Source organism: Loxodonta africana, chromosome 5 (assembly GCF_030014295.1).
Source record: "Loxodonta africana isolate mLoxAfr1 chromosome 5, mLoxAfr1.hap2, whole genome shotgun sequence".
Lineage (NCBI taxonomy): Eukaryota > Metazoa > Chordata > Mammalia > Proboscidea > Elephantidae > Loxodonta > Loxodonta africana.
The window spans coordinates 156,127,551-156,150,682 of NC_087346.1; the positions used below are offsets into that span (position 1 = coordinate 156,127,551).

At 55.3% G+C, this 23,132-nt stretch overlaps 1 protein-coding gene across 1 annotated transcript in view; it reads right to left on the minus strand.

The window, feature by feature from the left end:
- Positions 1–21,156: 21,156 nt before the first annotated feature.
- The window catches only part of RNF212 (ring finger protein 212), a 90,258-nt gene continuing 88,282 nt past the window's right edge, over positions 21,157–23,132 (minus strand). Inside the window, exons 14-15 of the mRNA XM_023549721.2 lie at positions 21,752–21,923; positions 21,157–21,285 (exon numbers count right to left, since the gene is read on the minus strand). Coding sequence (XP_023405489.2) covers positions 21,157–21,285; positions 21,752–21,923 — 301 coding nt within the window. The remainder of the gene's footprint in view (positions 21,286–21,751; positions 21,924–23,132) is intronic.

The following is a 23,132-nucleotide window of genomic DNA, read 5'->3' on the forward strand; positions in this document are numbered from 1 at the left end:
CACTGCCTGCCCTGGTCAGCTGCCTGTGGCCCTGACGTGGCCGATCTGAGGTGTGTGGGTGTTGCTGGTGCAGGGCTGGACTGGCTGGGGTGTGGGGTGTTCTCCACGTGTGGCCACGGTGTGGCCCAGGGCGTGGCTCCCACCTGGGTATGGATGAACTTCCTCATCCCCTCCCCTGCCCAGAGCACTTCGCACAACCCAGGGAATGGGGAGGGGGGCTTGAGGGGAGCTTGTCCAGCACAAATTCAGTACCATCCCAGGAGAGGGAGAGGCGCTGGGGCCAGAATTCCTTCCTCGGCCCCTCTGTGTACATACGTCTGGTCTAGGAGAACCCAGGCTTCCCTCTCAGGGTCTGAGTTTGTTCCTTCTGGGGGTCCTGACTCAGGAGTTTTCTTGGGGTATGACAAGCCATTGTGTTTGGGTCAGGCCCAGTGGTGGTCAATGTGGCCTGAGGTTTCTTGGGGCTGTGGCCCCACAGGGAACCAGCCCCCACGAAGCGGTCATTCGCCGAGAACACACAGATCCTCACTCCTGACGGCGCTTTCCAGTCCCAGGACCCGGCCTTTGCCCGAAGTTTCCTGGAACTTGGGGTGCCGGAGGGGCACAATAGACGTGGACCCACCCCCAACAGAGGCTGCAGTTGATCCAGGTTCACCCCATCCCACTCACTTTCAGGGCTGGGTGGAGGCTGAGCTCACGAAGCACAGATCTGAGGGACGACCCTTCCAGCCGCCTCCATGCCCAACGAGTGCCCAGCACAGGGCAGGCGTGCAATGTTGCCTGCAAAAGCCAGCTGGGAACCTAGTCCCTGCGGTTTGCTGTGCCCTGGGGGACCCGGGCGTATGTTCATTAGAGCTGCGCCAGGGCCAGTCAGCGTCCTAAAAATGGAACATGGCCCTGTGTGGGAGTAGTGGGAGACCCGAAGGGAGGGGACCTCTAGGGCCCCATCGGGCAATATGTCCACTCTGACCCCACAGCCTTGAGCTGGTAGAGCTGAGATTTGGGTCTAAGCAGCTCCAAGGCCTCTCCAGCAGTCATACACCCACCAAACCATCCCCCAGGGAGGCCTGCGCCAGGTATGACCGATGGGCTGAGGGTGCAGGCGCTGGAGGCACAGGAGGGCCAGGTAAGAGCTGCGGGATTGGTGGAGGAGGGGGCTGAGGCTCCCACGCCCTCAGGCAGCTGCAAACCTCCACCCCCTACTCCCCGGGACAGCCGCCAGGCGTCTGGCCATGTGCCGGCAGGTGGTGACAGCTGCAAACAGCTGGCCGGAGGGGCGGGCACTGGGCTTATCCCAGGCACAGGGTCTGGCTGGGTCCCGAAAGGAACAGGGTCCATAATGGCTAGCCACAGCCCCCACGGCTCCCCCTTGGCACTGAAGGGGGTGTTCTGGGTGAATGTCCAGGAGGCTGAGCACCCAACAGGGCACCCTGCTGTCCTGCCCTGGGTCACCTTCAGAGAGAGAACAACCTGGAAACCTTGGGGATTGTGGGAGGCATCCCTGCCAGTCCCCCGCAGGGGGCTCCGGGAGTTTCGTCTGCTTCTGGGGGCCCCCCTGTTGCCTGGGGGCTCCGGGGGGAGGGCTGAGAAGCGGAGGAGGAACACCTGGGTCCTCCTCCTTGAGCAGGTCTCTGTGGACCTGCAGCAGCAGGAGCATTCACCCCTGATGGGGAGCAGGGCCAGGTGGGTGGTGGGGAGACCTAGGGAGAGGGGCGAACAGATGCTGGTCTCTCCAGGCTCAGGCTGAGGAGCGTGGGCACTGTGGGTTCCCTGTCGGCTCTTATCACCCACCTTGACCTTTCTAGAAAGCAGTCCTGGCATTTTCCCCCTGTTGCTCAGATGGGGCTGGTTGGGGGAGGGGGGAGCGCGCTGGCTGGCCTGTTGGACCAATGTCCTCTCTTCCCTCCAATTCCTCTTGCTCCTCCCCGACCCCCTGCCCCTGACCCCACTTGGTCTCAACAGCCATTTCTGGAAGTCCGCAGCCCAGGGGAGCCCCCGAGCCACCACTCCTCAGCTCAGAACACTCCACCAGCCCCGTCCTGAGGACACGGTGAGAGGTGGGCTTGCATCCCCAATAACACAGGCTGCCTGGCTTGAGCCAAGACACAGGGAGTGAGGGACAGACAGGAGCTGAGTAGAGAGTCAGCATGGCAGGGCAGAACCCTGCTGCCTGCCCTGCCCACTTTGGCCGGGCTTCTCTGTGAGATGGCCGCCACTGCCGACCACCACAAGGACTTAAAGCCACATCCCACCCAGCATCTGGTGTGTCGTGAGGCAGCCAGCTCTGATGGCCAGTGGTCACCTGACCTGGCCTATGCCAGCCTCAGCTCTGACCTCTGATGTGTGGGATCTTTTTCCTGGGGGGTCTTGGGAGTTGCCACCCTCACCCCTTCTGAAGCGCGCAGGGAATGAGGACCCTGTCTAGTGTTCCCTTCGAGGCCTTGTGAATGCCCTGGGCTGGGCCTCCTGGGTGACAGAGTCTTCCCTAGCGCCCTGGGCAGCCTGCACTATCCACGGCGTGTGCAAGCTGACACTTCTGGGGCCAGACACTTATCCAGCCACTCTGACCAGAGTTCCCCTCATCTGATGTGCCCAGCTCAGGGGCTGCTTAGAGCTGCCAGTGACCAGATGGACAGGAGGCAAACCTGGTCCTTGCCCCAGAGAGGCCTTTCTCCTGGGGCCCAGGAGGGGCTGTGGAGGGTAGCCCAGGATCTCAGCCTTGGTCCAGGCCTGGAGAAGGCCGGGCCAGGGGAGGCACGACTCCACAGAGGCAAATTCTTTCCCTGTTCACAGCTTTTTCCTCTAGTTTTTTTCCACTTTCTTCCAAAAGCCATTCTCTGCCTTCCTGGAGCCCCTCCAAGACAATCTCATTGGCCGCTCAGTGTGCACAAAGCCCCTTTGACGGTGGCGTCGGGCAGCCACTGGGCAGGCGGGGGTTAAACCAACAGCAGCAATGGCCCCCTGGGGGGGGGCATGGGGGAGATGGGTAGGGCTGCTGCTGGCCCAGGGGATCCCGTAGGTGAGGCCTCTGGGTGACTTCTGCAGGCACTGGTGAGAGGGGATCCAATTGGCCCCCGGGGAGGGGTTGTCGGGGGAGAGGGGAGGGGCTGCCCCTGTACTCCCAGGTTGTGCTAGGACTCTCCTGCCCCCCTGGCTGTGAAGACGTGCCCACCCCTGCCTGGCCCTGACTTTTAGCTGCTGCGTGCCCAGAGCCTCCTTCTGCACAGGCCTTGCTGGTGATGCCTGCTGGGGTTGGTGCTACCGGGGCAGGAGCTGGGCAGTGACAGGTAGGTGGTTCACAGTGAGCTTGGCCCCAGCATCGGAAGGAAAAACAAACATGAACAAAACTGCATGTGTGTGTGAGCGTGTGTTCAGTGTGTGTGCCAGGGGTATGTGTGTGTGAGTTCATGTTTACTGTGTGTACCAGGTATATGCACACACATGCGTATGTGAATGTGTATTCAGTGTGTGTGTGCCGGGTGTGTGTGTGAGTCCATGTTCACTGTGCACACCAGGTGTGTGCACACCTGTGTACTGTGAGTGTGTGTGTGAGTACACGTTCACTGTGTGTACCAAGTGCGTATACCAGGTGCTTGCACCAGGTGTGTGCACACGTGTGGTGTGAGCATGTGTTCAGTGTGTGTATGCGCCAGGGGTGTGTGTGTGAGTACATGTTCACTGTGTGTACCAAGTGTGTGTACCAGGTGTGTGCACCAGGTGTGTGCACATGTGTGGTGTGAGCATGTGTTCAGTGTGTGTATGTACTAGGGGTGTGTGTGAGTATGTTCACTGTGTGTACCAGGTGTGTGGACACACATATGGTGTGTGTGTGAGTACATGTTCACTGTGTGCACCAAGTGTGTGCACACGTGTGGACTGAACATGTGTTCAGTATGTGTACCAGGTGTGTATGTGTGTGAATGCATGTTTGGTGTATGTAGCAGGTGTGCACGTGTGTGTAAGTGCACATTTGCTGTGTGTACCAAGTGTGCATGTGTGTGTGTTTTTGTGAGTGTACATTCAACACGTAACAGGTGTGTGCATATGTGTGGTGTATGTGTGTTCAGTGTGTGTGCCAGGTGTGTGTGTGAGTGCACGTTCCTTGTGTGTGCGAGGTGTATGCCTGTGTGTGGTGTGTGCATGTTCAGTATGTGTGCCAGGTGTGTAAGTGCACATTCCCTGTGTGTGCTGTGTGTGCATGTGTGTGATGGCAGTGTGTGGGTGACACATGTGACACCTGTGTTGCACAGCCAGCTGTGCCATGGGCGCCCACAGGAGCTGGAACAGAGACCTGCAAGTGCTCTCCAGAGAGGCCGGGTTGAGGCTCTGGCTTCAGAGGGCCTTTTCCTCTGGTCACCTCTGTGTTGTTGTTGCCCCTAGGGCCACTTTGTCAAAAGGGCCAGTGTGGGGTCTGGGTTTGAGGCCCGGAAGTGCCACCCTCACTCTGAATGGCCCCACTGGCCCTGGGGTGCTTTGAGGGGGGCTTGCTGCTGCCTCGTGATCTAAAGGCTTGATGTGCTGACCCTGTCCTTGGAGATGTGTCTTGAAGATGGGTGTCCAGTTAGCAGGCAGGGACTGGACCTCCTTCTGGGGCGTGTCTGCAGCCACAGGGCCCTAGGCCTGCCTGGGAAATGGGTGTTTACTTCCCTGTCTGCCATCTGTCCCCTCACCAGAAGTCCCCAAGCCATGGTGCCAACACCTGTACACAGTGGTGCTCATTATGTGCTTGGTCAGAGAAGGGCTGTTGACCATGGAATGTCAGGGGCCAGGCGGGGCCAGACAGTGATGCGGAGTTCTGGCTGCTCTGCCTCCTACCTGCCCTCTTAGAAACTGGAGACGCCTGGCCACCTTCAGCCCCCTAGGCTCCTCCAAAAGCCCACAGTGAACCATGGGTCACCCCCAGAATGCCCAGGATGGGGGCAGGGGCATGCAGGGAGGTCTGGTATTGGACGGACAGTAGGGGGCTGTCCTGGTCCTGTGGCGGGGGGGCATTGGTGTTAGTCACAGGATGCAGATGCCCAGGCCGAGGTGGGTGGGGGCCTGGCTGGATGGCCTTTGAGCTGCTGGGCTGGTAACAGGAAGTGGCTGCACATGGCTGGGCATGCACAGCCGGGCAGGCACAGCAGAGACGTTCCCTGAACAACTACCCCTGGAGGTCCGGAGTTGGGCCAGCACATCCTGGGACAGGCAGCGGACCTCTGGTCTTCTCAGCTGGGAGGAACTTTGTTTGGCTAGCTAGAAGTGCCAGCGCTGTTGCCCAGTGGCCGAGGCAGAGGTAGCAGCCGGCCTGAGAGTCTGAAGCTGGTCCCGGCCAGTGAGCCCCCAGAGCGAGGCACAATCCACCCTTTGTTCCCACAGCAGCTCCAAGCACAGGCCAAGAGGAAATGAAGGGAGCGCCGTCTGCAGTCCGTGCCCGCCAAGTGCCAGGGCCCAGAGGCCGCCAGGGCACAGCCCACAGAGACTGGCGGGACCACCCCAGGGAGGGCCAAGGGCCTCACTCTGCCATTGGGCATCCACGGGGGGAGGGGCACCACGTCCCAGGGCAGAAACTCTTGGGCTGCAGCATCCAGGTGTCCCAAGGCTCCCGAATCCAGAGGGGCAGGACTGTGGCCTGGAGTGGGACCTGACTGCCTCTGACGCCTCCCGGCCCCTCAGTGGCAGAGTCACAGAACCCACGTTGGGGGAGCAGTAAGGGCAGGGAAGCCCCCGGGGCTCCAGCCCTTACTAGCTGAGCAACCTCAAGTGGGGGTCCCAACTGTGGGGGCCTGGAAGCTTCTGTCCATCCTTGCCTCCTCTACGCCTGCCACCCACCCTCAGGCTTCAGGATGCTCTGTGGTCTGCTTCATCTGTCTGCGGAGGGCTGTCCAACAACCTGCTCCCAACCTGAGGATGGTCCTTCCTGCTCGTGGTCTCCCACCCCAGCACCCTGTCTTCTTTCTCTCCCATCCTTGCCCCATGACAGATGGTGCCCGAGGCAGATGGTAGGAGGAGGACATCACCCTACCGCCTAGCCCAGTGGTGGAGGAGGCCTGGTTGGCTCAGCCGTCGGGCTCCTTTGGAGGCCACAAGAGGGGCAGATGCTGACAGGCACAGACAGGTGCCCCAGATGAGACCAAAGTGTCTGCCATCCACCTCAGAGGCAGCCAGGGCTGTCCCCATGGGTGTCCCCTTGCACAGGTGGTCACCCGTGACAGGTCTCCCAGCAGTCCTCAGCCCTCACCCACGGAGGGGACCCCAGGCTCGAAGAGCCCTGAGAACAGCTTGCAGGGACCCCGTTCCCATTGTCTTGTCACATTTAGTCCAGGAGTAGTCGCGTGTGTGTGCACGTGTGTGTGTATGTGCATGTATGCATCTGTGCAAGCATGTGCACGTGTGTGCATGCCTATACGTGCCTTATGTGTGTGCCTGTGTGCAGGCATGTGTACGTGTGTGTGGGTGCCTGCGTACATGCCTGCGTGTGCCTGTGTGTAGGCATGTGTATGTGTGTGTGGGTGCCTGTGTGTGTGCCTGTGTGTAGGCATGTGTACGTGTGTGTGGGTGCCTGCGTACATGCCTGTGTGTGCCTATGTGTGTGCCTGTGTGTAGGCATGTATACATGTGTGTGGGTGCTGTGTGCATGCCTATACGTGCCTTATGTGTGTGCCTATGTGTAGGCATGTGTACGTGTGTGTGGGTGCCTGCGTACATGCCTGTGTGTGCCTATGTGCATGCATGTATGCATGTGTCCATGTGTGTGGACACCTGTGTATGTGCCTGTATGTGTGTACAAGTGTGTGGACACCTGTGTACATGTCTGTATGTGTGTGCATCTCTGCATGCATGTGTACAAGTGTGTGGACGCTTGCGTACATGTCCATATGTGTGTGCATGGTTGTGTAGCCTGAATGTAAATGTGTGTATGTGGGGTGACAGCTCTCTACCTCTCCTCCCTCACACCTTCCTTCATACCAGGCTCCCACTGAGGATTCTTAGAGGGGCTTGGGGCACACATGGTGGGAGGTGCTGGGTCCAGAGCCCCGTGAGGCCCCCCAAAGGGCCTGGTTCAGAGCCCAAGACTTGCCCCCTCCGGACTCAAGCCCCAGGTCCCCAGCCCATGGCCTCCTCTGCCCACTGGTGCCCTGCGCCCAGGTGGGGGGCTCAGTAAGTTTGTGTGAGAGCTGGCCACCACGCCGCTATCTACATCTCAGGATGCGTTTCAGCCTCACCTGTTCAGAGGCAGAAAGGTGATCCCTGACGCCCCTTTTGTCTGCCGGGGCTGCGATCCTTATCTCCACCTAGAGCTCGGTTCCTTCCCAGGATGACTCCACAGAGCTGGGACCTGGCTTTGATTGTGGCAGTAAGAGATTGCCAGCCAAGGCCAGACTACAGCTGGGCCTCAAGCCTGGGAACCTGAGACCTTGCTTCTGCAAGCCCCACCCCGCCACCAGGCACAGCCTGGGTTTCAGGCCATCAGCAGGACCCCTGAGGGCAAACCCCACAGGGGCAAACCCCACGGGGGCTGCAGCGTTGCCCTCAGGAGCTCAGTCTGGGTGATAGACCCTCTGGGCAGCCTGGGGCCCCAGTCCTCCAGGAAACAGAAAGGCCTTGGCCTGGGAGCTGAGGGGCAGGGGGAGGGTGACAGGGCCAGCAGCAAGGACGGAGCTGGGGGTTTGTCACCATAACACCCACATGGGCCAGAATCCACTCCCTGGCCGTTGAGGGTCCAACGTCTTGGAGATGCTACACCTGAGTCCACTCCCATGAGCCTCAGCCTCGGCCCCCGTGGGATGGGACCTGGGGGCAGCTGGCCCCATGAACCAGAGAGAGTGTCCACCAGGCAAGGAGGAGGGACTCCAGGATCCAGATACCCGAGCAAGGGGAGGGGAGGGAGGGGTCTACCTAGACTGACATGAGCCCCCCAGGCACGTGTGTACGCATGTGTGTGCGTGTGATGATGGTGCTGACTGTTACTCAGCAGGGCTGCACAGACCCACACAAACAGCCCTGAGGCTCCGGGCCACCCGTGCACCCATGGCTACTGCAGCAGTGTTCGCAATATCCAAAAGGTGGAAACTACCGAAACGTCCATCAGCCAATGAATGGATCAACAAAATGTGCCGTACGCAGAGACTGGAATATTACTGAGAGATAACGAGAAGTGAAGGCCTGGTGCACTCCACAAACCTGGATGAACCTTGAAAACACTGCAAAGTAGGTCAGTCACAAAAGGACAAATTCTGTATGATTTCACTTATAGGAAATAAGGAACCCCTGGTGGGGTAGTGGTTAAGAGCTATGGCTGCTAACCAAAAGGTCAGCAGTTCAAATCCACCAGGCTTTCCTTGGAAATCCTATGGGGCAGTTCTACTCTGTCCCATAGGGTCGTTATGAGTCGGAATTGACTCAACGGCTACAAGTTTGTTTCTTTTTAAATAGGAGATAAATAATAGAAATCAAAGATTATTAGTGGTGACTGAGGAGGGAGTTGGGGAAAAGGGACTTTTAGTGTAGGGGGCATTGAGTTCACGTTAATGGTGGTGGAATGTTTTGGAAAAGGATGGTGGGAACGGCGGCAAGACGTGAAGTACATAATCAGTGTCACTGGATTGTGGGTGTGGAAGCTGTTGCATTGCTGAATGTCTGGGTGTGTATATTTTCGCCACAATAAAGAAAACCCTCTCTGGGCTGTGACGCTGGCCACCACCGAGGAAGCCCAGCCCCGGTATGCAGACTTATATGGCAAGGGGGGCCCTCCTGTGGTAAATCACACTCCGCTGTTCCCCCAGGCCCAAGAAGGAGGCCCATCCCAGAGAGTTCCCTGGTGTCCTGCCCCTGTCCAGGCTCCCTCAACTGACAGTTTGAGCTGGCCTCCCCCCAGTCACAGAGGTCCCAGGTGCACCTGCCACCCCAACTCACAGCCCAGGCCTCAGACCTCAGCCAACACCTGGATGGTCTCTTGGCCCACCCCGGCCTCCTCTGGCCCCTGAGGATGCTCCCAGACATCACCCAGCTTGCAGGTGTGTGGGGTCGCACAGCACTGAGGACTGAGGTACACCAGGATGTGGCCACCAGGGCCCTGTCATGGCCCTAGCTCCCCTGCACAGCCTCTCAGGGGCCCAGGCCTGGGTCTTCAAACGGTGAGCTGGAGCTGTGGGCTGCTGAGCCCCTAAGGCAGAGGGACATCCTGTGAGTCCCACTCCACCCAGACAAGACCCCCAGGCTGCCCTCTGCCCCAGAGTCTGGGGGCTCTAACAGGGCAGCTGCCATAGCCCTTCAGAGCAGGCCACAGGAGCTGGGAGCCGGGCTGCTCCCAGCCACCCCTATTGGAAGTGTGGTCCTCCTGGGCTGGGGCAGGGGCAGCCTGTACATAAAAAGCTGGGGTGCAGCAGTCTCAGGATAAAGGAATGCCTCCCCCTTTTAGAGGAGCCACAGCAGAAGGCACCAGGAAGCTGGCCAAGCAACCTGGGCTGGTCCTACAACTTGTCCACCAAAACTGGGATTTATGAAGAGAATGGGGCTGAGAGAGCCTCCCGTCTCCATGCCCCAGTGAGGCAGGGATATGTGGCTGACCTTTCCTCTGGAATGGGCCTTGCAGGGCAATACAACATTCGTGCTAGAGAATCAAAAATATTCCTGATCAGTGCCAAAGTGGACAGGACAGCAGGTTTGTGACAAGGCTTGGTGGGCGCCGCCCTTGGCCCCAGCCTGGGGAAGGGTCTTGACTGTACCCGCTCCAAGTCTAATGCTCTGTGCTGGCACCACTCTGAGCCATGATCTGCAGTCACATGTTTGGGCTGAGTTGCCTAAGTTTCCCCTTATGAAAGGGGCCATGAGGAGCTGTCTCGGTCTCATCAGGGGCCAGTTTGAGATTGGAGGTTTCCAACGCACTCATAATTGGAGCATTGGAGAGGCACTGTTTTTGTTGTTAGGTGCCATTGAGTCGGTTCCAACTTGTAGCAACCCTGTGTACGACAGAAAGAAAGACTGACCGGTCCTGCGCCATCCTCACAATCATTGCTAATGTTCGAGCCCGTTGTTGCAACCACTGTGTCAATCCATCTCATTGAGGGTCTTCCTCTTTTTCACTGACCCTTTATTTATGAAGCATGATGTCCTTCTCCAGGGACTGGTCCCTCCTGATAACATGTCCAAAGTATGTGAGATGAAGTCTTGCCATCTACACTTCCAAGGACCATTCTGGCTGCGCTCCTTTCAAGACAGGCTTGTTCGTTCTTCGGGGAGTCCATGGTATACTCAATATTCTTCACCAACACCATAATTCTAATGCATCCATTCTTTTTCAGTCTTCCTTATTCATTGTCCTGCTTTCACATGCATATGAGCTGATTGAAAAGACCATGGCTTGGGTCAGGCACACCTTAATCCTCAAAGTGACATCTTTGCTATTTAACACTTTAAAAACCTGAAACTAGTTGCTGTCGAGTCAATTCCAACTCATAGCAACCCTAAAGAACAAGGTAGAACTGCCTCATATGGTTTCCAAGGAGCCCCTGGTGGATTTGAACTGCCAACTTTTGGTTAGTTAGCAGCCATAAAAGAGGTCTTTTGCAGCAGATTTGTCCAATGCAATGTGCCATTTGATTTCCTGACTGCTGCTTTCATGGGCGTGGATAGTGGATCCAAGTAAAATGAAATCCTTGACAACTTCAATCTTTTCTCCGTTTATCATGATGTTGCTCATTGGTCCATTTGTGAGGATTTTTGTTTTCTTTCTGTTGAGGTGTAATCCATACTGAAGGCTGTGGTCTTCTATCTTCATCAGTAAGTGCTCCAAGTCCTCTTCGCTTTCAGCAAGTGAGGTTCTGTCATCCGCATATCGCAGGTTGTTAATGAGTTTTCCTCCAATTCTGATGCTGTCTTCTTCTTCATATAATCCAGTTTCTGGAATTATTTGCTCAGCATACAGATTGAATAAGTACGGTGAAAGGATACAATCCTGACACACACCTTTCCTGATTTTAAACCATGCAGTATCCCCTTGTTCTGTCCGAACAACTGCCTCTTGGTCTATGTACAGGTTCTACATGAGCAAAAGTAAGGGTTCTGGAATTTCCATTCTTAGCAGTGTTATCCATAGTTTGTTATGGTCCACTCAGTCAAATGCTTTTGCGTAGTCAATAAAACACAGGTAAACATCTTTCTGGTATTGTCTGCTTTCAGCCAAGATCCATCTGACATTGGCAATGATATCCCTCTTTTCACGTCCTCTTCTGAATCTGGCTTGAATTTCTGGCAGTCCTCTATCGATGTACTGCTGTAACCTTCTTTGAATTATTTTTAGCATAATTTTACTTGCTTGTGATATTAACAATATTGTTGAATAATTTCTGCAGTCCATTGGACCACCTTTCTTTGGAATGGCACATACATGGATCTCTTCTAGTCAGTTGACCAGGTAGCTGTGTTCCAAATCTTTTTGGCGTAGACGAGTGAGCACCTTCAGTGTTGATCCATTTGTTGACATCTCAGTTGATATTCCGTCAATTCCTGCAGCCTTGTTTTTTGTCGGTGCCTTCAGTGCAGTTTGGACTTCTTCCTTCAGTACCGTTAGCTCTTGATCATATGCTGCCTCCTGAAATGGTTGAATGCCGACCAATTCTTTCCTGTACAGTGTCTCTGTGTATTCCTTCCATCTTCTTTTGATGCTTCTTGTGTCGTTCAATTTTTTGCCCACAGAATCCTTCAACATTACAACTTGAGGTTTGAATTTTTTTTCAGTTCTTTCAGCTTGAGAAATGCCAAGTATGTTCTTCCCTTTTGGTTTTCTGACTCCAGGTCTTTGCACATTTCATTATAATACTTTACTTTCTCTTCTTGATCCGCCCTTTGAAATCTTCTCTGTTCAGCTCTTTTGCTTCTTCATTTCTTCCATGTGGTTTTAGCTACTCTACTTTCAAGAGCAAGTTGCAGAGTTTCTTTTGACATCCACTTCAGTCTTTTTTTTTTTTTCCTGTCTTTTTAATGACTTTCTGCTTTCTTCATGTATGATGTAGTGCTGGCAGCCACTAGCCATCCCCAAATCTGTGAAGATCTCTCCATGACCCTGGGCCCCCTAAGCTCAGTGGGGAGATGCTGGGTCTGGCAGTGTGGGTGCTCGGCACCAACTTGTTGGCAGGCATGCGAGGGGTTGAGAGGGTTGCCTTGAGCCTGACCTGTGCCAAGCACTGAGCAGCTTCCTTCCCCAGAGCCCACTTCCGAGGCAGCCCCCTCCCATACCTCCACTGAAAGGTGCTTCAACACCCCCCCCACCCCTCACCTGGGGGCTGGCGTGAGGCCTGTCCAAGCTGTAGCTTGTGGCCTATCCCTGGTTCTTGAGAGGCAGTGGGGGTGGCAGGGCTGGGAAAGGCACCACGGGAGGTTTGATGGGTGGGATCCACCTCTGCCCCACTGGCCTTCTCCAGCACCAGGGACCCAGGGAGTCCATAGACTCAATTTTTCCAGTGGCCAGAGAGCACAGCTCAAGTAGGCCAAGCCCTTGGTGGAGTCTTGGTTTACTAATGTGGATTTATATTAGAATATAGGATGCTGGGGCTGGGCAGGGCTTAGGGGCTCACTGTAGGGGCAGGTGAGAACAGACATGTGCTTTCTGCATTAGGGTGCTGGGAACTGCTGGTGGCTGAAGAGAAGGGGGACAGCAGGGCTGGAGACCTCACCTCTTCCTTTTGGGATCCAAGTTCCTACCGTGAGTCCTGGCTCAGGGAAGGGAAGCGTCCCGTATGGGCTCAAGAAGGCATTGTGAGGTCTGGAAGGAGGGTCGCCTCAGGCGGGGTGAGAGCTTGGGCAGATAGACTCCACCCGGGGCACCGCATTCAGGGAACCTTCCCTGAGGTTCTACGAAGTGCCGGCAGCTGAGGCTTCAAAGGGTCATCGCTTCTTCCGTTCACTGCACAAACATTTTCAAAGCCCCGTTGGGTGCTCTGCCTTCCGGAAGCTCCCGGAACATCTGGGGAGAGAGCTGCAAAGTCAATTTGGGATTGTTGTCTTCATCTTTTGTTGCTTAAGCCGAGCAAGCAGGGTGGGGACAGCGGCTCTTGAAAGGAGGACAAGTACTTGCAGGTGAGCCTGGCCCGGTGAGCGCAGAGCCTCAGGAGTACATTGAGGCAGGAGACCACAGCAGCTGGAGCCGGCACTCGGGGCGTGAGGAAAACAACGTGCCCATGTCAAATCGCTTGGCGTTACAAGGTCCGGGGTGGGGGTTTCCACGTGTAAACTCAGCTGCTACTGGCTGAGGTCGGCTTAAAAGCTCTGGGCCAGTGTCAAGGCCTCTGGGTGCCCTTGGAGGAGAAGGCATCTGCCCAGGGCGCTGGGCTCCCCGAGCATAGTGGTTGGTCAGCAGGGACATCTGGAGCCCCAGGATGGTGTGACAACTCCCCCAGCCCAGCCTGCCTCAAGGCTCCTGTAGGGAGACGCTCCTGGCCGTTTGAAGCCAAATTGCCCACAGTCAGGCCTCTTCTGTCCCAGGCGGGTCAGCTGGGGCAGAGAGACCAGCCCAGTCCAGGCGCCCCGCGGCAGCCCCTCCTTTGAGCCTAAGAGCTCAGGGCTCTGAGCCAGATTGTTCAAGTCTGCACCAGGGCCGTGACTCCTCAGCAAGGTCTGCAGCGCCTCCTGTCCACCACTGTCCCCCAAACCTGTCCGGGCAGCTGCCCCACGGCCTCACCCTCAACATGCTTGTTCACCCAGGCCTGCCCGCTGACCGCAGCTGGTCTGTTCCCAGGGCTCAGAGCTTCATGCCTTAGTGGTGGGACTCCAGGAGTCAGGGCAGGAGGGAGGGCAAGTGTCGTGCCATGAGCCAGGCTGTGGAGTCACCTTAGACTTATGACTCGGGCGGCAGGAGGTGCCTGGTGTGGTCCCTGAGGCGCGACCCAAGCAAGGGCGTCTGGCAGGACAGCCAAACATGGGCGGAGGGCGGTGGGGGCGAGTTTCCGTGAGAGGGGGAAAGTTTCTGGGCTCAGGTTACAGTTTCCACTGGAAAAACAGCCCCGTTTCTAACGTTGGCTCAGAGTTTCTCGAAAATTGCAAATATATCCAGTTTCTTCAACGAGTGCTCACCAGGCAAACGTGGTCGTTTCTGCCGGCCCTGTAAGAGTGGGCGACCGTCCCAGCTGGAATAACAGGCTCAGGCTGGGAGGAGGCCGGCTGGAGTGCCAGGCCAGCAAACCCTGCCCTGGCCTAGGCTGGCCAGGGGGCTGTGGGGGCCAACATCACAGGGCTGTCACGGCTGGGTGCACCTCCCCGGGCCTGGCCAAGAGCCCTGGGGCCTTATGCGCTCACCTGGTTTAGGCCCCATGCCCCGGCACCTACATGGGCACTTGGGGCCAGATATAAGGCAATGGGGAAACTGAGGCCACCTGGTGCTAGAGCCAGAAGGAGCTGTCACTGAGAGTCCTCCATCTTGCGTGGCCATCTACACATCCTATGGCAGCCAGGATGTGGAGGCAGCACTTCCCAGCTCCCTGGAGTTTCAGATAGGGCGGTGATGGGCTGGCTCCCCAGTGCCAAAGTTCAGGCTATTCTAAGTCATTTGCACGTGTCGTGTCGATGGCACAGTCATCCCACAGCCCCAGGAAGGCCCCGGCTGGGATGAGGAAGCCAAGGCTGAGTCCTCACTGGCAGGATGTTCTTGTTGTTAGTTGTCGTTGGCTCACAGCGACTTCAGGTACAGCAGAACGAACTGCTGCTGGTCCTGCGCCATCTTCACCATCCTTGGTCTGCTGGAGTCCATTGTTGCAGCTGCTGTGTATTTTGAGCGCCTTCCAACCTAGGGGGCTCATCTTCTAGCACTATATTGGACAATATTCTGTTGTGATCCATAAGGTTTCCACTGATTTTCAGAAGTATATCACCAGGCACTTCTTTCCAGTCTGTCTTAGTGAGGAAGCGCCACTGAACCCTGCCCACCATGGGTGACGCTGTGGGTAGACAGCTGCCTAGAGGGGCAGGGGTCAGGTGGCAAGGAGAACTGACCATTGGAACAGCCTGTGCAAGCTTGAGATTCAGAACAAAGTCCCAGCCCCAGAGGCAAAAGGCTCTCACACGCTTCATCCGGGGACAGCTATTCCGGAAGAAGGAACGTAAAGACTGATGGGAAGTGTCTTAGTCCCCTAGTGCTGCTTTAACAGAAATACCACAAGCAGATGGCTTTAACACAGAGCAATTTATTCACTCACAGTCAAGTAGGCTAGAAGTTCAAATTCAGGGTGTCAGCTCCGCGGGAAGGTTTTCTCTCTCTGTTGGCTCTGGAGGAAGGTCCTTGTGCTCAATCTTCCCCTGGACTAGGAGCTTCTCTGCACAGGAAGCTCGAGTCCAAAGGACACGCTCTGCTCCTGGTGTTGCTTTCCTGGTGATGTGAGGTCCCCACATCTCTCTGCTCGCTTATCTCTATTGTATCTCAAAAGAGATTGGTTTAAGACACAGTCTAATCTTTTGGATCGAGTCCTGCCTCACTAACATAATTGCCATTAACCCCATCTCATTAACATCATAGAGATGGGGTTTACAACACACAGGAAAATCATATCAGGTAACAAAATGGTGGACACTCACACAATACTGGGAATCATGGCCCAGCCAAATTGATACATGTATTTTTGGGGGACAAAATTCAATCCATGACATTACAAGGAACTGGAAAATAGGCCACAGGGAGAAACAAAGTGAGGTAGCCTCTGCCTCAAACCATGGTTGTTGTTGCTATCCGCTGTCAAGCTGACTCCCACTCTTGGTGACCTCACGTACAACAGAACGAAGCTTTGCCTGATCCTGCATCATCCTCACTATTGCCAGAATTTTCGAGTCCATCTTTGCAACTATTGTGCCAATCCATCTCACCAAGGGTCTCCCATGCCCTCGTTGGCCTTCCACTTCACCAAACATGATCAGAAACCATGTCAAACTCATAAAATAGGCACTATTGGGGAAGAAAAAAACTCTCAGTGTGTGTGGGCCGGCACAGGGGTCCCTACCGTGACAGAGGAAGGTGGGATCAAGAATCTTGAAATATTGGGATGCAAACCTCAAATTCTTCTAAAAAGACCAGACTTACCAGTCTGACTGAGACTAGGACTCCAGAGGTCATAGACCCCAGACCTTCTGTTAGCCCAAGGCTGGAACCATTCCCAAAGCCAGCTATTCAGACAGAGGTTGGACTGGACTATAAGATAGAAAATGATACTGGTGAGGAGTGAGCTTCTTGGCTCAAGTGGACACATGAGACTATGTGGGCAGCTCCTGTCTGGAGGGGAGATGAGAGGGCAGAGGGGGACAGAAGCTGGCTGAATGGACTCGGAAATACAGGGTGGAGAAAAGGAGCGCGCTGTTTCATTAGGGTGAGGGCAGCTAGGAGTATATAGCAAGGTGTATATGAATTTTTGTATGAGAGGCTGACGTGATTTGCAAACTTTCACTCAAAGCACAATAAAAATTAAAAAAAAGAATCTTGAAATAGAGCCCATTTTCGAAATTGGCCCTGAAGAAAAGTCAAGATACTTGAATAAAGACTTGGGTATAGAACGTCAGTTGTGGAGTTCTGCAGGGCCTGTAACATCTTAGTTATCTAGTGCTGTTGTAACAGAAATACCACAAATGGGTGACTAACAAACAGAAATTTGTTTTCTCACAGCCTGAAATCAGAGTGTAAAAGTCCAAAATCAGGGCACCAGCTCTAAAGGAAGGCTCAGCTCCTCTAGAGTTCTCAGAACTTGGATGTCTCCATGTAGCAACTGCCTTCTCCCATTTGTGCTTGCTCACTTCTATGCCTAATCTGCTCCTTTTAGATCTCAAAAGTTGTTAGGTGGCCTCATTAACATAAAAAAGAAAGGCCCATTCCCAAATGAGATTACATTCACAGGTGTAAAAAAAACAAACCAAACCCATTGCCTTCCAGTTGATTCTGACTCACAGTGACCCCATAGTTTCCAAGGAGCACCTGGTGGATTTGAACTGCTGATCCCTTGGTTAGCAGCTGTAGCACTTAACCTCTACTTCACCAGGGTTTCCATCCACAGTTATAGGGGTTAGAATTCCAACACATATTCTGGGGGACACAATTCAATCCATAGCACATAGCAAAGACATATCATTACTTTGTTTAACCCAAATTCCTCCGGCATGTTGTTGGTCATGAACCGCTTTGTGCCATGTGAGGGACATCCCTTTTCTAAGAAGCCCACTGTGGAAACTACAGCCTGTGGTAAAGTAGAAGAGCTGGTGGCCCAAAGGCCAAATGAGGTCCAAAGAGGCGTTTTGTTTGGCCTGCACAGCTTTGGCCTATATGGCTTTTTAAAAAACTGAATTAGCTGCCAACATTTAAAAACAAACAATTTCAGATAAAAATACAATTTCTCACTTCTCAAATAAAATCAGCCCAACACAAAAGGACAAATATAGTATGATCTCACATATATGAACTATGTAGACTAAGCAAATTCATAGAGACAGAGTAGAGGGGTGGTTACTGGGGTTGGAGGGAGGGAGTGGGGCCTTATTTCCTAATGGGCACCGAGTTTCTGTTTGGGATGGTGAAAATGTTCTGGCAATAGTGGCGATGGTTACACAACATTGTGAGTGCACTTAAGGCCACTGAATCGTGCACTGAAAAATGATTAAAATGTCAAATTTTATATTATACATATCTTATCACACACACACACAATTTAAAAAAAAATCACAACGTCTAACATCTGGTAAAAAATTGCCAGGTATGTGAAGAGAAAAGAAAATATAACCTATAATGAGGAAGAAAATCAACCAACAGAAACAGGCCCAGAAATGACACAGATTATAGAATTAATAGACAAGGACCTGAAAACAGTTATTATAATTATCCTCCCACCTGAACAACTTCAAGGAAAAAAATAGTTCTAGCTTCTCTTGAAGTATTAAACCCAGCTTTCATACCTTTTTTTCTTTTTTTCATACCCATGTGGCACCGTCAGATTGGGCTGAGGAGTGGCCTGCCGTTTGCCACGGTCCCTACCACTCCCTGTTGTCTGAGGCCAGTTGTGAGCTGCCCTGTATTATCACCTTGGGCCCCTCCCTCAAATGGTGGGCTTTGTAGCCAGACCACTTGTTGCCCGATGGCAGCTCTGTCCATGCTGGTTTGTTTGTCTGTCCGTCCTTCACCTGCCTCTGGGTCTTGGAGAGAAATAGTGAGGTTCCCCACTTAAAGAGCTTCCCCTCTGCCAGGCACATAGTAAGCGCTTGATCAAGGGCTCCAGGCATTTGTGTGTTTGGTCCCCAGCCAATGGGATCTAGGATGGTCTTTCTAGCCTCTTCTCTCCCGGCCAAAGTCCTCCTTCCCTACCCGCTACTGGAGTGCAGTGAATGCCCTCCCCCATGGCACCTGGAGTCCTCCTGCCTTCCCTTTGCTCAGCATCTCCTCCTCTTGGACATCTGCCCCTCTGTATTTGCCTGTCCTCTCCTTTGTGCCTCCTGGAGTGATCTCCCTTGTCCAGGTACTGCAGTAGTGTATGTAGATTGGGGTGTGTGTGCATGACAGTGTGAGCGTGCATGCACATGTGCATGTATGTGTGCATGGCTGTGTGTGTACACGAGTATGTACACATATGTGAGTGTGTACACATGTGAATGTGTACATGTGACTTGTGCACGTGCAAATGTGTGTACCCATGCATGCAGCATGCATATACACATGAGTGTGTGCCTGCATCAGTGTGTGCGTGTTCCTCACTTCCCCAAGGGGTCAGGACAAGGCCCAGGCACCTCTGCACCCCTCACACAACAGGGAGACCAGGTTTCAGGGAGGATGCTTGTGGGGTGTCCTGGAATTCCCTCGGTCTGCAGGGCCCTAGGACAGGTGGGCTGTGCTGGGTGCTGGGGGACAAGTCCTTGCTGGCCCCATGTCCCTGGCGTGGTGGCCAGCCAGAGGGGGCAGAAGCATGATGCATGACTTCCTGCTTGGCTGAGAGGCAGAGTCTGCAGGGAGGGTTCTGTGCAGTCCTCAGCTCTGGCCACAGGAGCGAGAAGGCCATAGTGGGCCTGAGGTCTGGCGGGTTTGCCTCCAGGCATTGCGTGTGCAGGGCATGGGGAGGGTGCCGAGACATGCCACCACACCAGGCGCCTGCTCTGGCCGGGCGAGGGCCGTGCGCCCACCCCATCAGCCGGCCTGTTTTCTTTGGAAGGGAGAGAACATTCTTTGAGCAGGACGGCTGACACACCAAATGACAAAAGTGCCCACGGGGTAAACTGGAGGCCCCCAGCCCCTGACGCACCAGCCTTCCAAGTTTCACGGAAGGCTCTTACTGATGCCAAAAACATCTGGAAACAGTTCCACGGATCGGATCCGAGAACTTCGCACTGGGAAGTTCTGGCAGCCCCTGTGTGGAGCACGAAGGCGGCTGCTGGGGTGATTTGGGTGGACAGCCAAAGGCGCTCAGGCTTCTGGGTTTTGTGAGCAACCATGCAAGACGTGACCCGTGTGCCTTGGCCACACTCAGAAGCGACGGCCACACCTCCTGGAGCTGGTGATACCTACGCCCCTGCTCCCTGCCTGCGCCCCAGCTCACACAGGTCCTAAGTGTGAGCAGAATGGCCCCACAGCTCTGGGGTTCTGTGCAGATGGGAACCCTGGCGACTCAGGTTAGAAGAGTCCAGCTCTTGGTGGAAGCTTTCCTGGCACAGATGCTTAGGATGGTTCTAGAAGGCCAGACCCTGGCCCATTTCACAGATGGGGAGGCTGAGTCTTCGCCCTCCACTCCCGCAAGGGGCAGAGTTAAATTTTCTTCTTTTTCAAGCTGCATGCCCATCCGCCAGTCTGGGCGGAAAACCGGCTGGCAGTGGCCGTAGAGTCAGTTCCGACTCTTGGTCATCCCACGTGTGTCAGAGTAGAACTGTGCTCCATAGTGTTTTCAGTGGCTACTTTTTCTTCTAAAGTACATCACTGTGGTGCCTCTGGGTGGATTTGAACCACCAACTTTTCGGTTAATGGCTAAGTGCTACCCAGGGTTCCTTTTGAGGCAAAAGACACTACTTGTAATGTCTTCTGGGTGGAGGTGGTGATTTGGTGGAAAATTCTAGAAGTCATGATGAATCTGAACTTCTCCCCTGTGGGTGTGGGACTGCAGCCTGGCAGAGCCATCAACCACCCACCACAGGGGCCCCAGCTGGCCGAGGAGGGGGTGGGAGGCTCAAGGGTGCCTGGGTGCTTCCCCGGGGCACCCCGCCAGCCCCCTGGGGTCGTGTGAATGGGGCTTAGCCTGCTCCAGGAAACCACCTCCCTCCCCAGTCCGCGGCAGCACCTTTGTGCTTTGCCACAAAGGAAGAACATGATCGCCCTTCTTGTTTTACTGTTCAGTGAGCGCTTACAAGGGCGCCGCGCCCACCTCTCCCCCACACTCCCCAGCCGACCGACAGCGCCAGCCACAAGGAGCCAGCGGAATTCCTCAGCTCAGCATTGCAAGCAAAACAAACCTCCACAGAGAGCACATTCTCTGTGGGCCGGCGCTCAAATTATCAGCCCGTCTGTCCTCAGAGGGGTCTTGGCTCGGAAAAACCCTGAGGCGAAACGTTTCTGAGCCAGATTTCAGTCCAAGTTGCAAAAGCTGGGAAATCAGAAGCGGCTAAAGTGAAAATGAAATAGAAGGAGCCGGAAAGGGCATGAGAGGGATGGAAAGTGACCGCGCGCAGCGAGGGTGACACACATTCACATTCACACAGAGGCCGTGGAGATTACCATCGCTGTCTGGGAATCAAGCTGCCTTGTCTGCACGGCCCGCTGACCACCTGCCAGGAAGGCTGGGAGAAGGGACCCCAGGGGGGGCAGCAGTGGTGGGGGAGGGGTCTCAGGGAGGGGTAGAGCAAGGGGGGCAGGCAACCCCAGGGAGGGTGAGAGAATGGGGGAGGTCAGGGGACCCCAGGGAGAGCGAGAGTGGGGGCGAGAAAGGGGAGAAGCCCCAGGAAGGGCAGGGGTGGGGAGCCCAGGAAGGACTGGGGGGAGTGGGAGGAGCTGAGGGGTCTCCAAGGAGGGTAGGGGACCTCAGGGAGGGTGAGTGGGGGAAAGGGACAGCAGGGGCAGGGGAGGATGGCAGGGGTGGCAAGGAGAGTGAGGGCAAGGGATGGGGATAATGGGGTCGGGGGGGTGAGAGTGGGAGCAGGGTAGAATAAACACAAGACAAGCACTTGTCCCAAATGACTGGAGCTTCACTGGTAGATACGGTAAATATGGACATAGTCCAGGCTGGGAAGACCTGGGATTCCCTCGCCCTGGGGCAGGGAGTCACTGCTCATGCCCATCAGGCCACACTCCCCTGCTGGCCCAGCTCTGACTGCCTGAGACAGGGGTCAGGACCAAGTCCCCAACCAAAACTCACAGATGATCTCCATTGCAGAACGTGGCCCCAAGTCCAGGGCTCTGTGCCCTTCCCAATCCTGCTGAGGCCTCCCAGTACTGGGCTCTCCAGGGACCCCAGTAGGGGCCCGAGAATTTTCCCTGCCCCCATCCATCCCTCCAACCCTCCATCCATTCCTCTCTTCCATTCTTCTCTCTCCCCTCTTTTCCTTTCTTCTCTCCTTCCCTTTTTTCACCCCTCCACTCCTCCCTTCCTACCTCCTTCCATCCATCTGTCCTTCCATTTATCTCTCCTTCCTCTCTTCCTCCCTCCCTTCATCCATTCACACCTAGGCTCCTTCCCTCCCTTCATTAATTTATACCTCTATCCATTCATCCTTCCACTCATCCATCTGTCCATCTGCACATCCATCCCTCCATCCACCCAGGTCTTGGAACTGCCCATGCCTGAGAGGGCTGTGACAGTGTGGCTTTGGCCAGGGAGGGTGGCAGGTGGTATCCAGACTGAAGGAGCACAGCTGGGTCCCTAGAGCCATCCAGGAGGGTGCAAGCGGTGAGTGTGGCCAGAGTGTGCAAGGTCAGGAAGGAGGGCCCTGCGTGTCCCGTAAGGTTTCCACACCTGAGGGCAATGGGGAGACAGAGAGAATTTAATCGGGAGAGGCAGATCTATAGCCTGTAGAGTCGAGGCTGCCTGGGCAGCAGAGGCTCTGTCCACTCACCACACGACCCAGGGCAGGACCCCAGTGACTTGGACTCAGCTTCCCCGACTCTACAGCCACACGATTGGCCTTGTCCATCTCCACAGTCCCTGTCAACTCCAACACAGCGGGTTTGTGTCTGGAGAACCTAAGCTGACCACTGGCATCCACACTGGAGTGACTCACATGGCTCAACACCCTCCAGTCAGCCTGGCCTGGGAGGCTGTGTCCTCCTGGCAGCCCTGGTCTCTCTGCGGGGGATGACGAGTCATCGCCAGTGAAGCAGCACGCCACCCAGGACTGATTCACACACGTCCTGGCCCTCTGCCCTGCGCCTCCCGCCTATGCCCTGGACATGGCCCTGGGTCTGAACCACACCCAAGTGGGGAGAGCATAGCAGGGCATGGTGACCAGGGCAGGGTGGCGCCCCTGTTCTCCCCTGGTGGTACCTATACTTCCCAGGGCTCGGGATAAAATGCTGCCACCACATGGCTCTAGGGGATGCAGAGCTGCACCACTGCCCTGCATGTCCACACTCCTGAGCACCTCCTGAGCACTTCCTGAATGCCCCTGAGCATCTAGTGAAAGCCCCTGAGCACCCTTGAGCACACCCTGGGAGCCCCTAAGTACCCCCTGAAAGGCACTGGAGGCCCTGGGAGCCCCCTGAGAGTTCCTGAGTACTGCTGAGAGCCCTGGGTGCCCCTGAGAGTCCCTAAGCACCCCTGAGAGCCCACGAGCACCCCTGAGAGCCCACGAGCACCCCTGAGAGCCTGTGAGCACCCCTGAGAGCCTGTGAGCACCCATGAAAACCCCTGAGAGCCCCTGAGAGCCTCTGAGCACCCCCTGAGAACCCCTAGGAGCCCCTTGAGAATCCCTGAGCACCCTTCAGAGCCCCTGAGCACCTCTGAGAGCCCCTGAGTGCCTCTGAGATTCCCTGAGCACCCTTGAGAGCCTCCGAACACTCCAGAGTGCTCCTGAGCACCCCCCTGAGAACCTCTGAGAGCCCCTGAGCACCCCTGAGAGGCCCTAAGCACCCCTGAGAGCTTCTAAGAACCCCTGAGCAGCCCTGAGTGTCCCTGAGCATCCCTGAGGGCTTCTGAACACCCCTGAGAACCCCTGAGAGCCCCTGA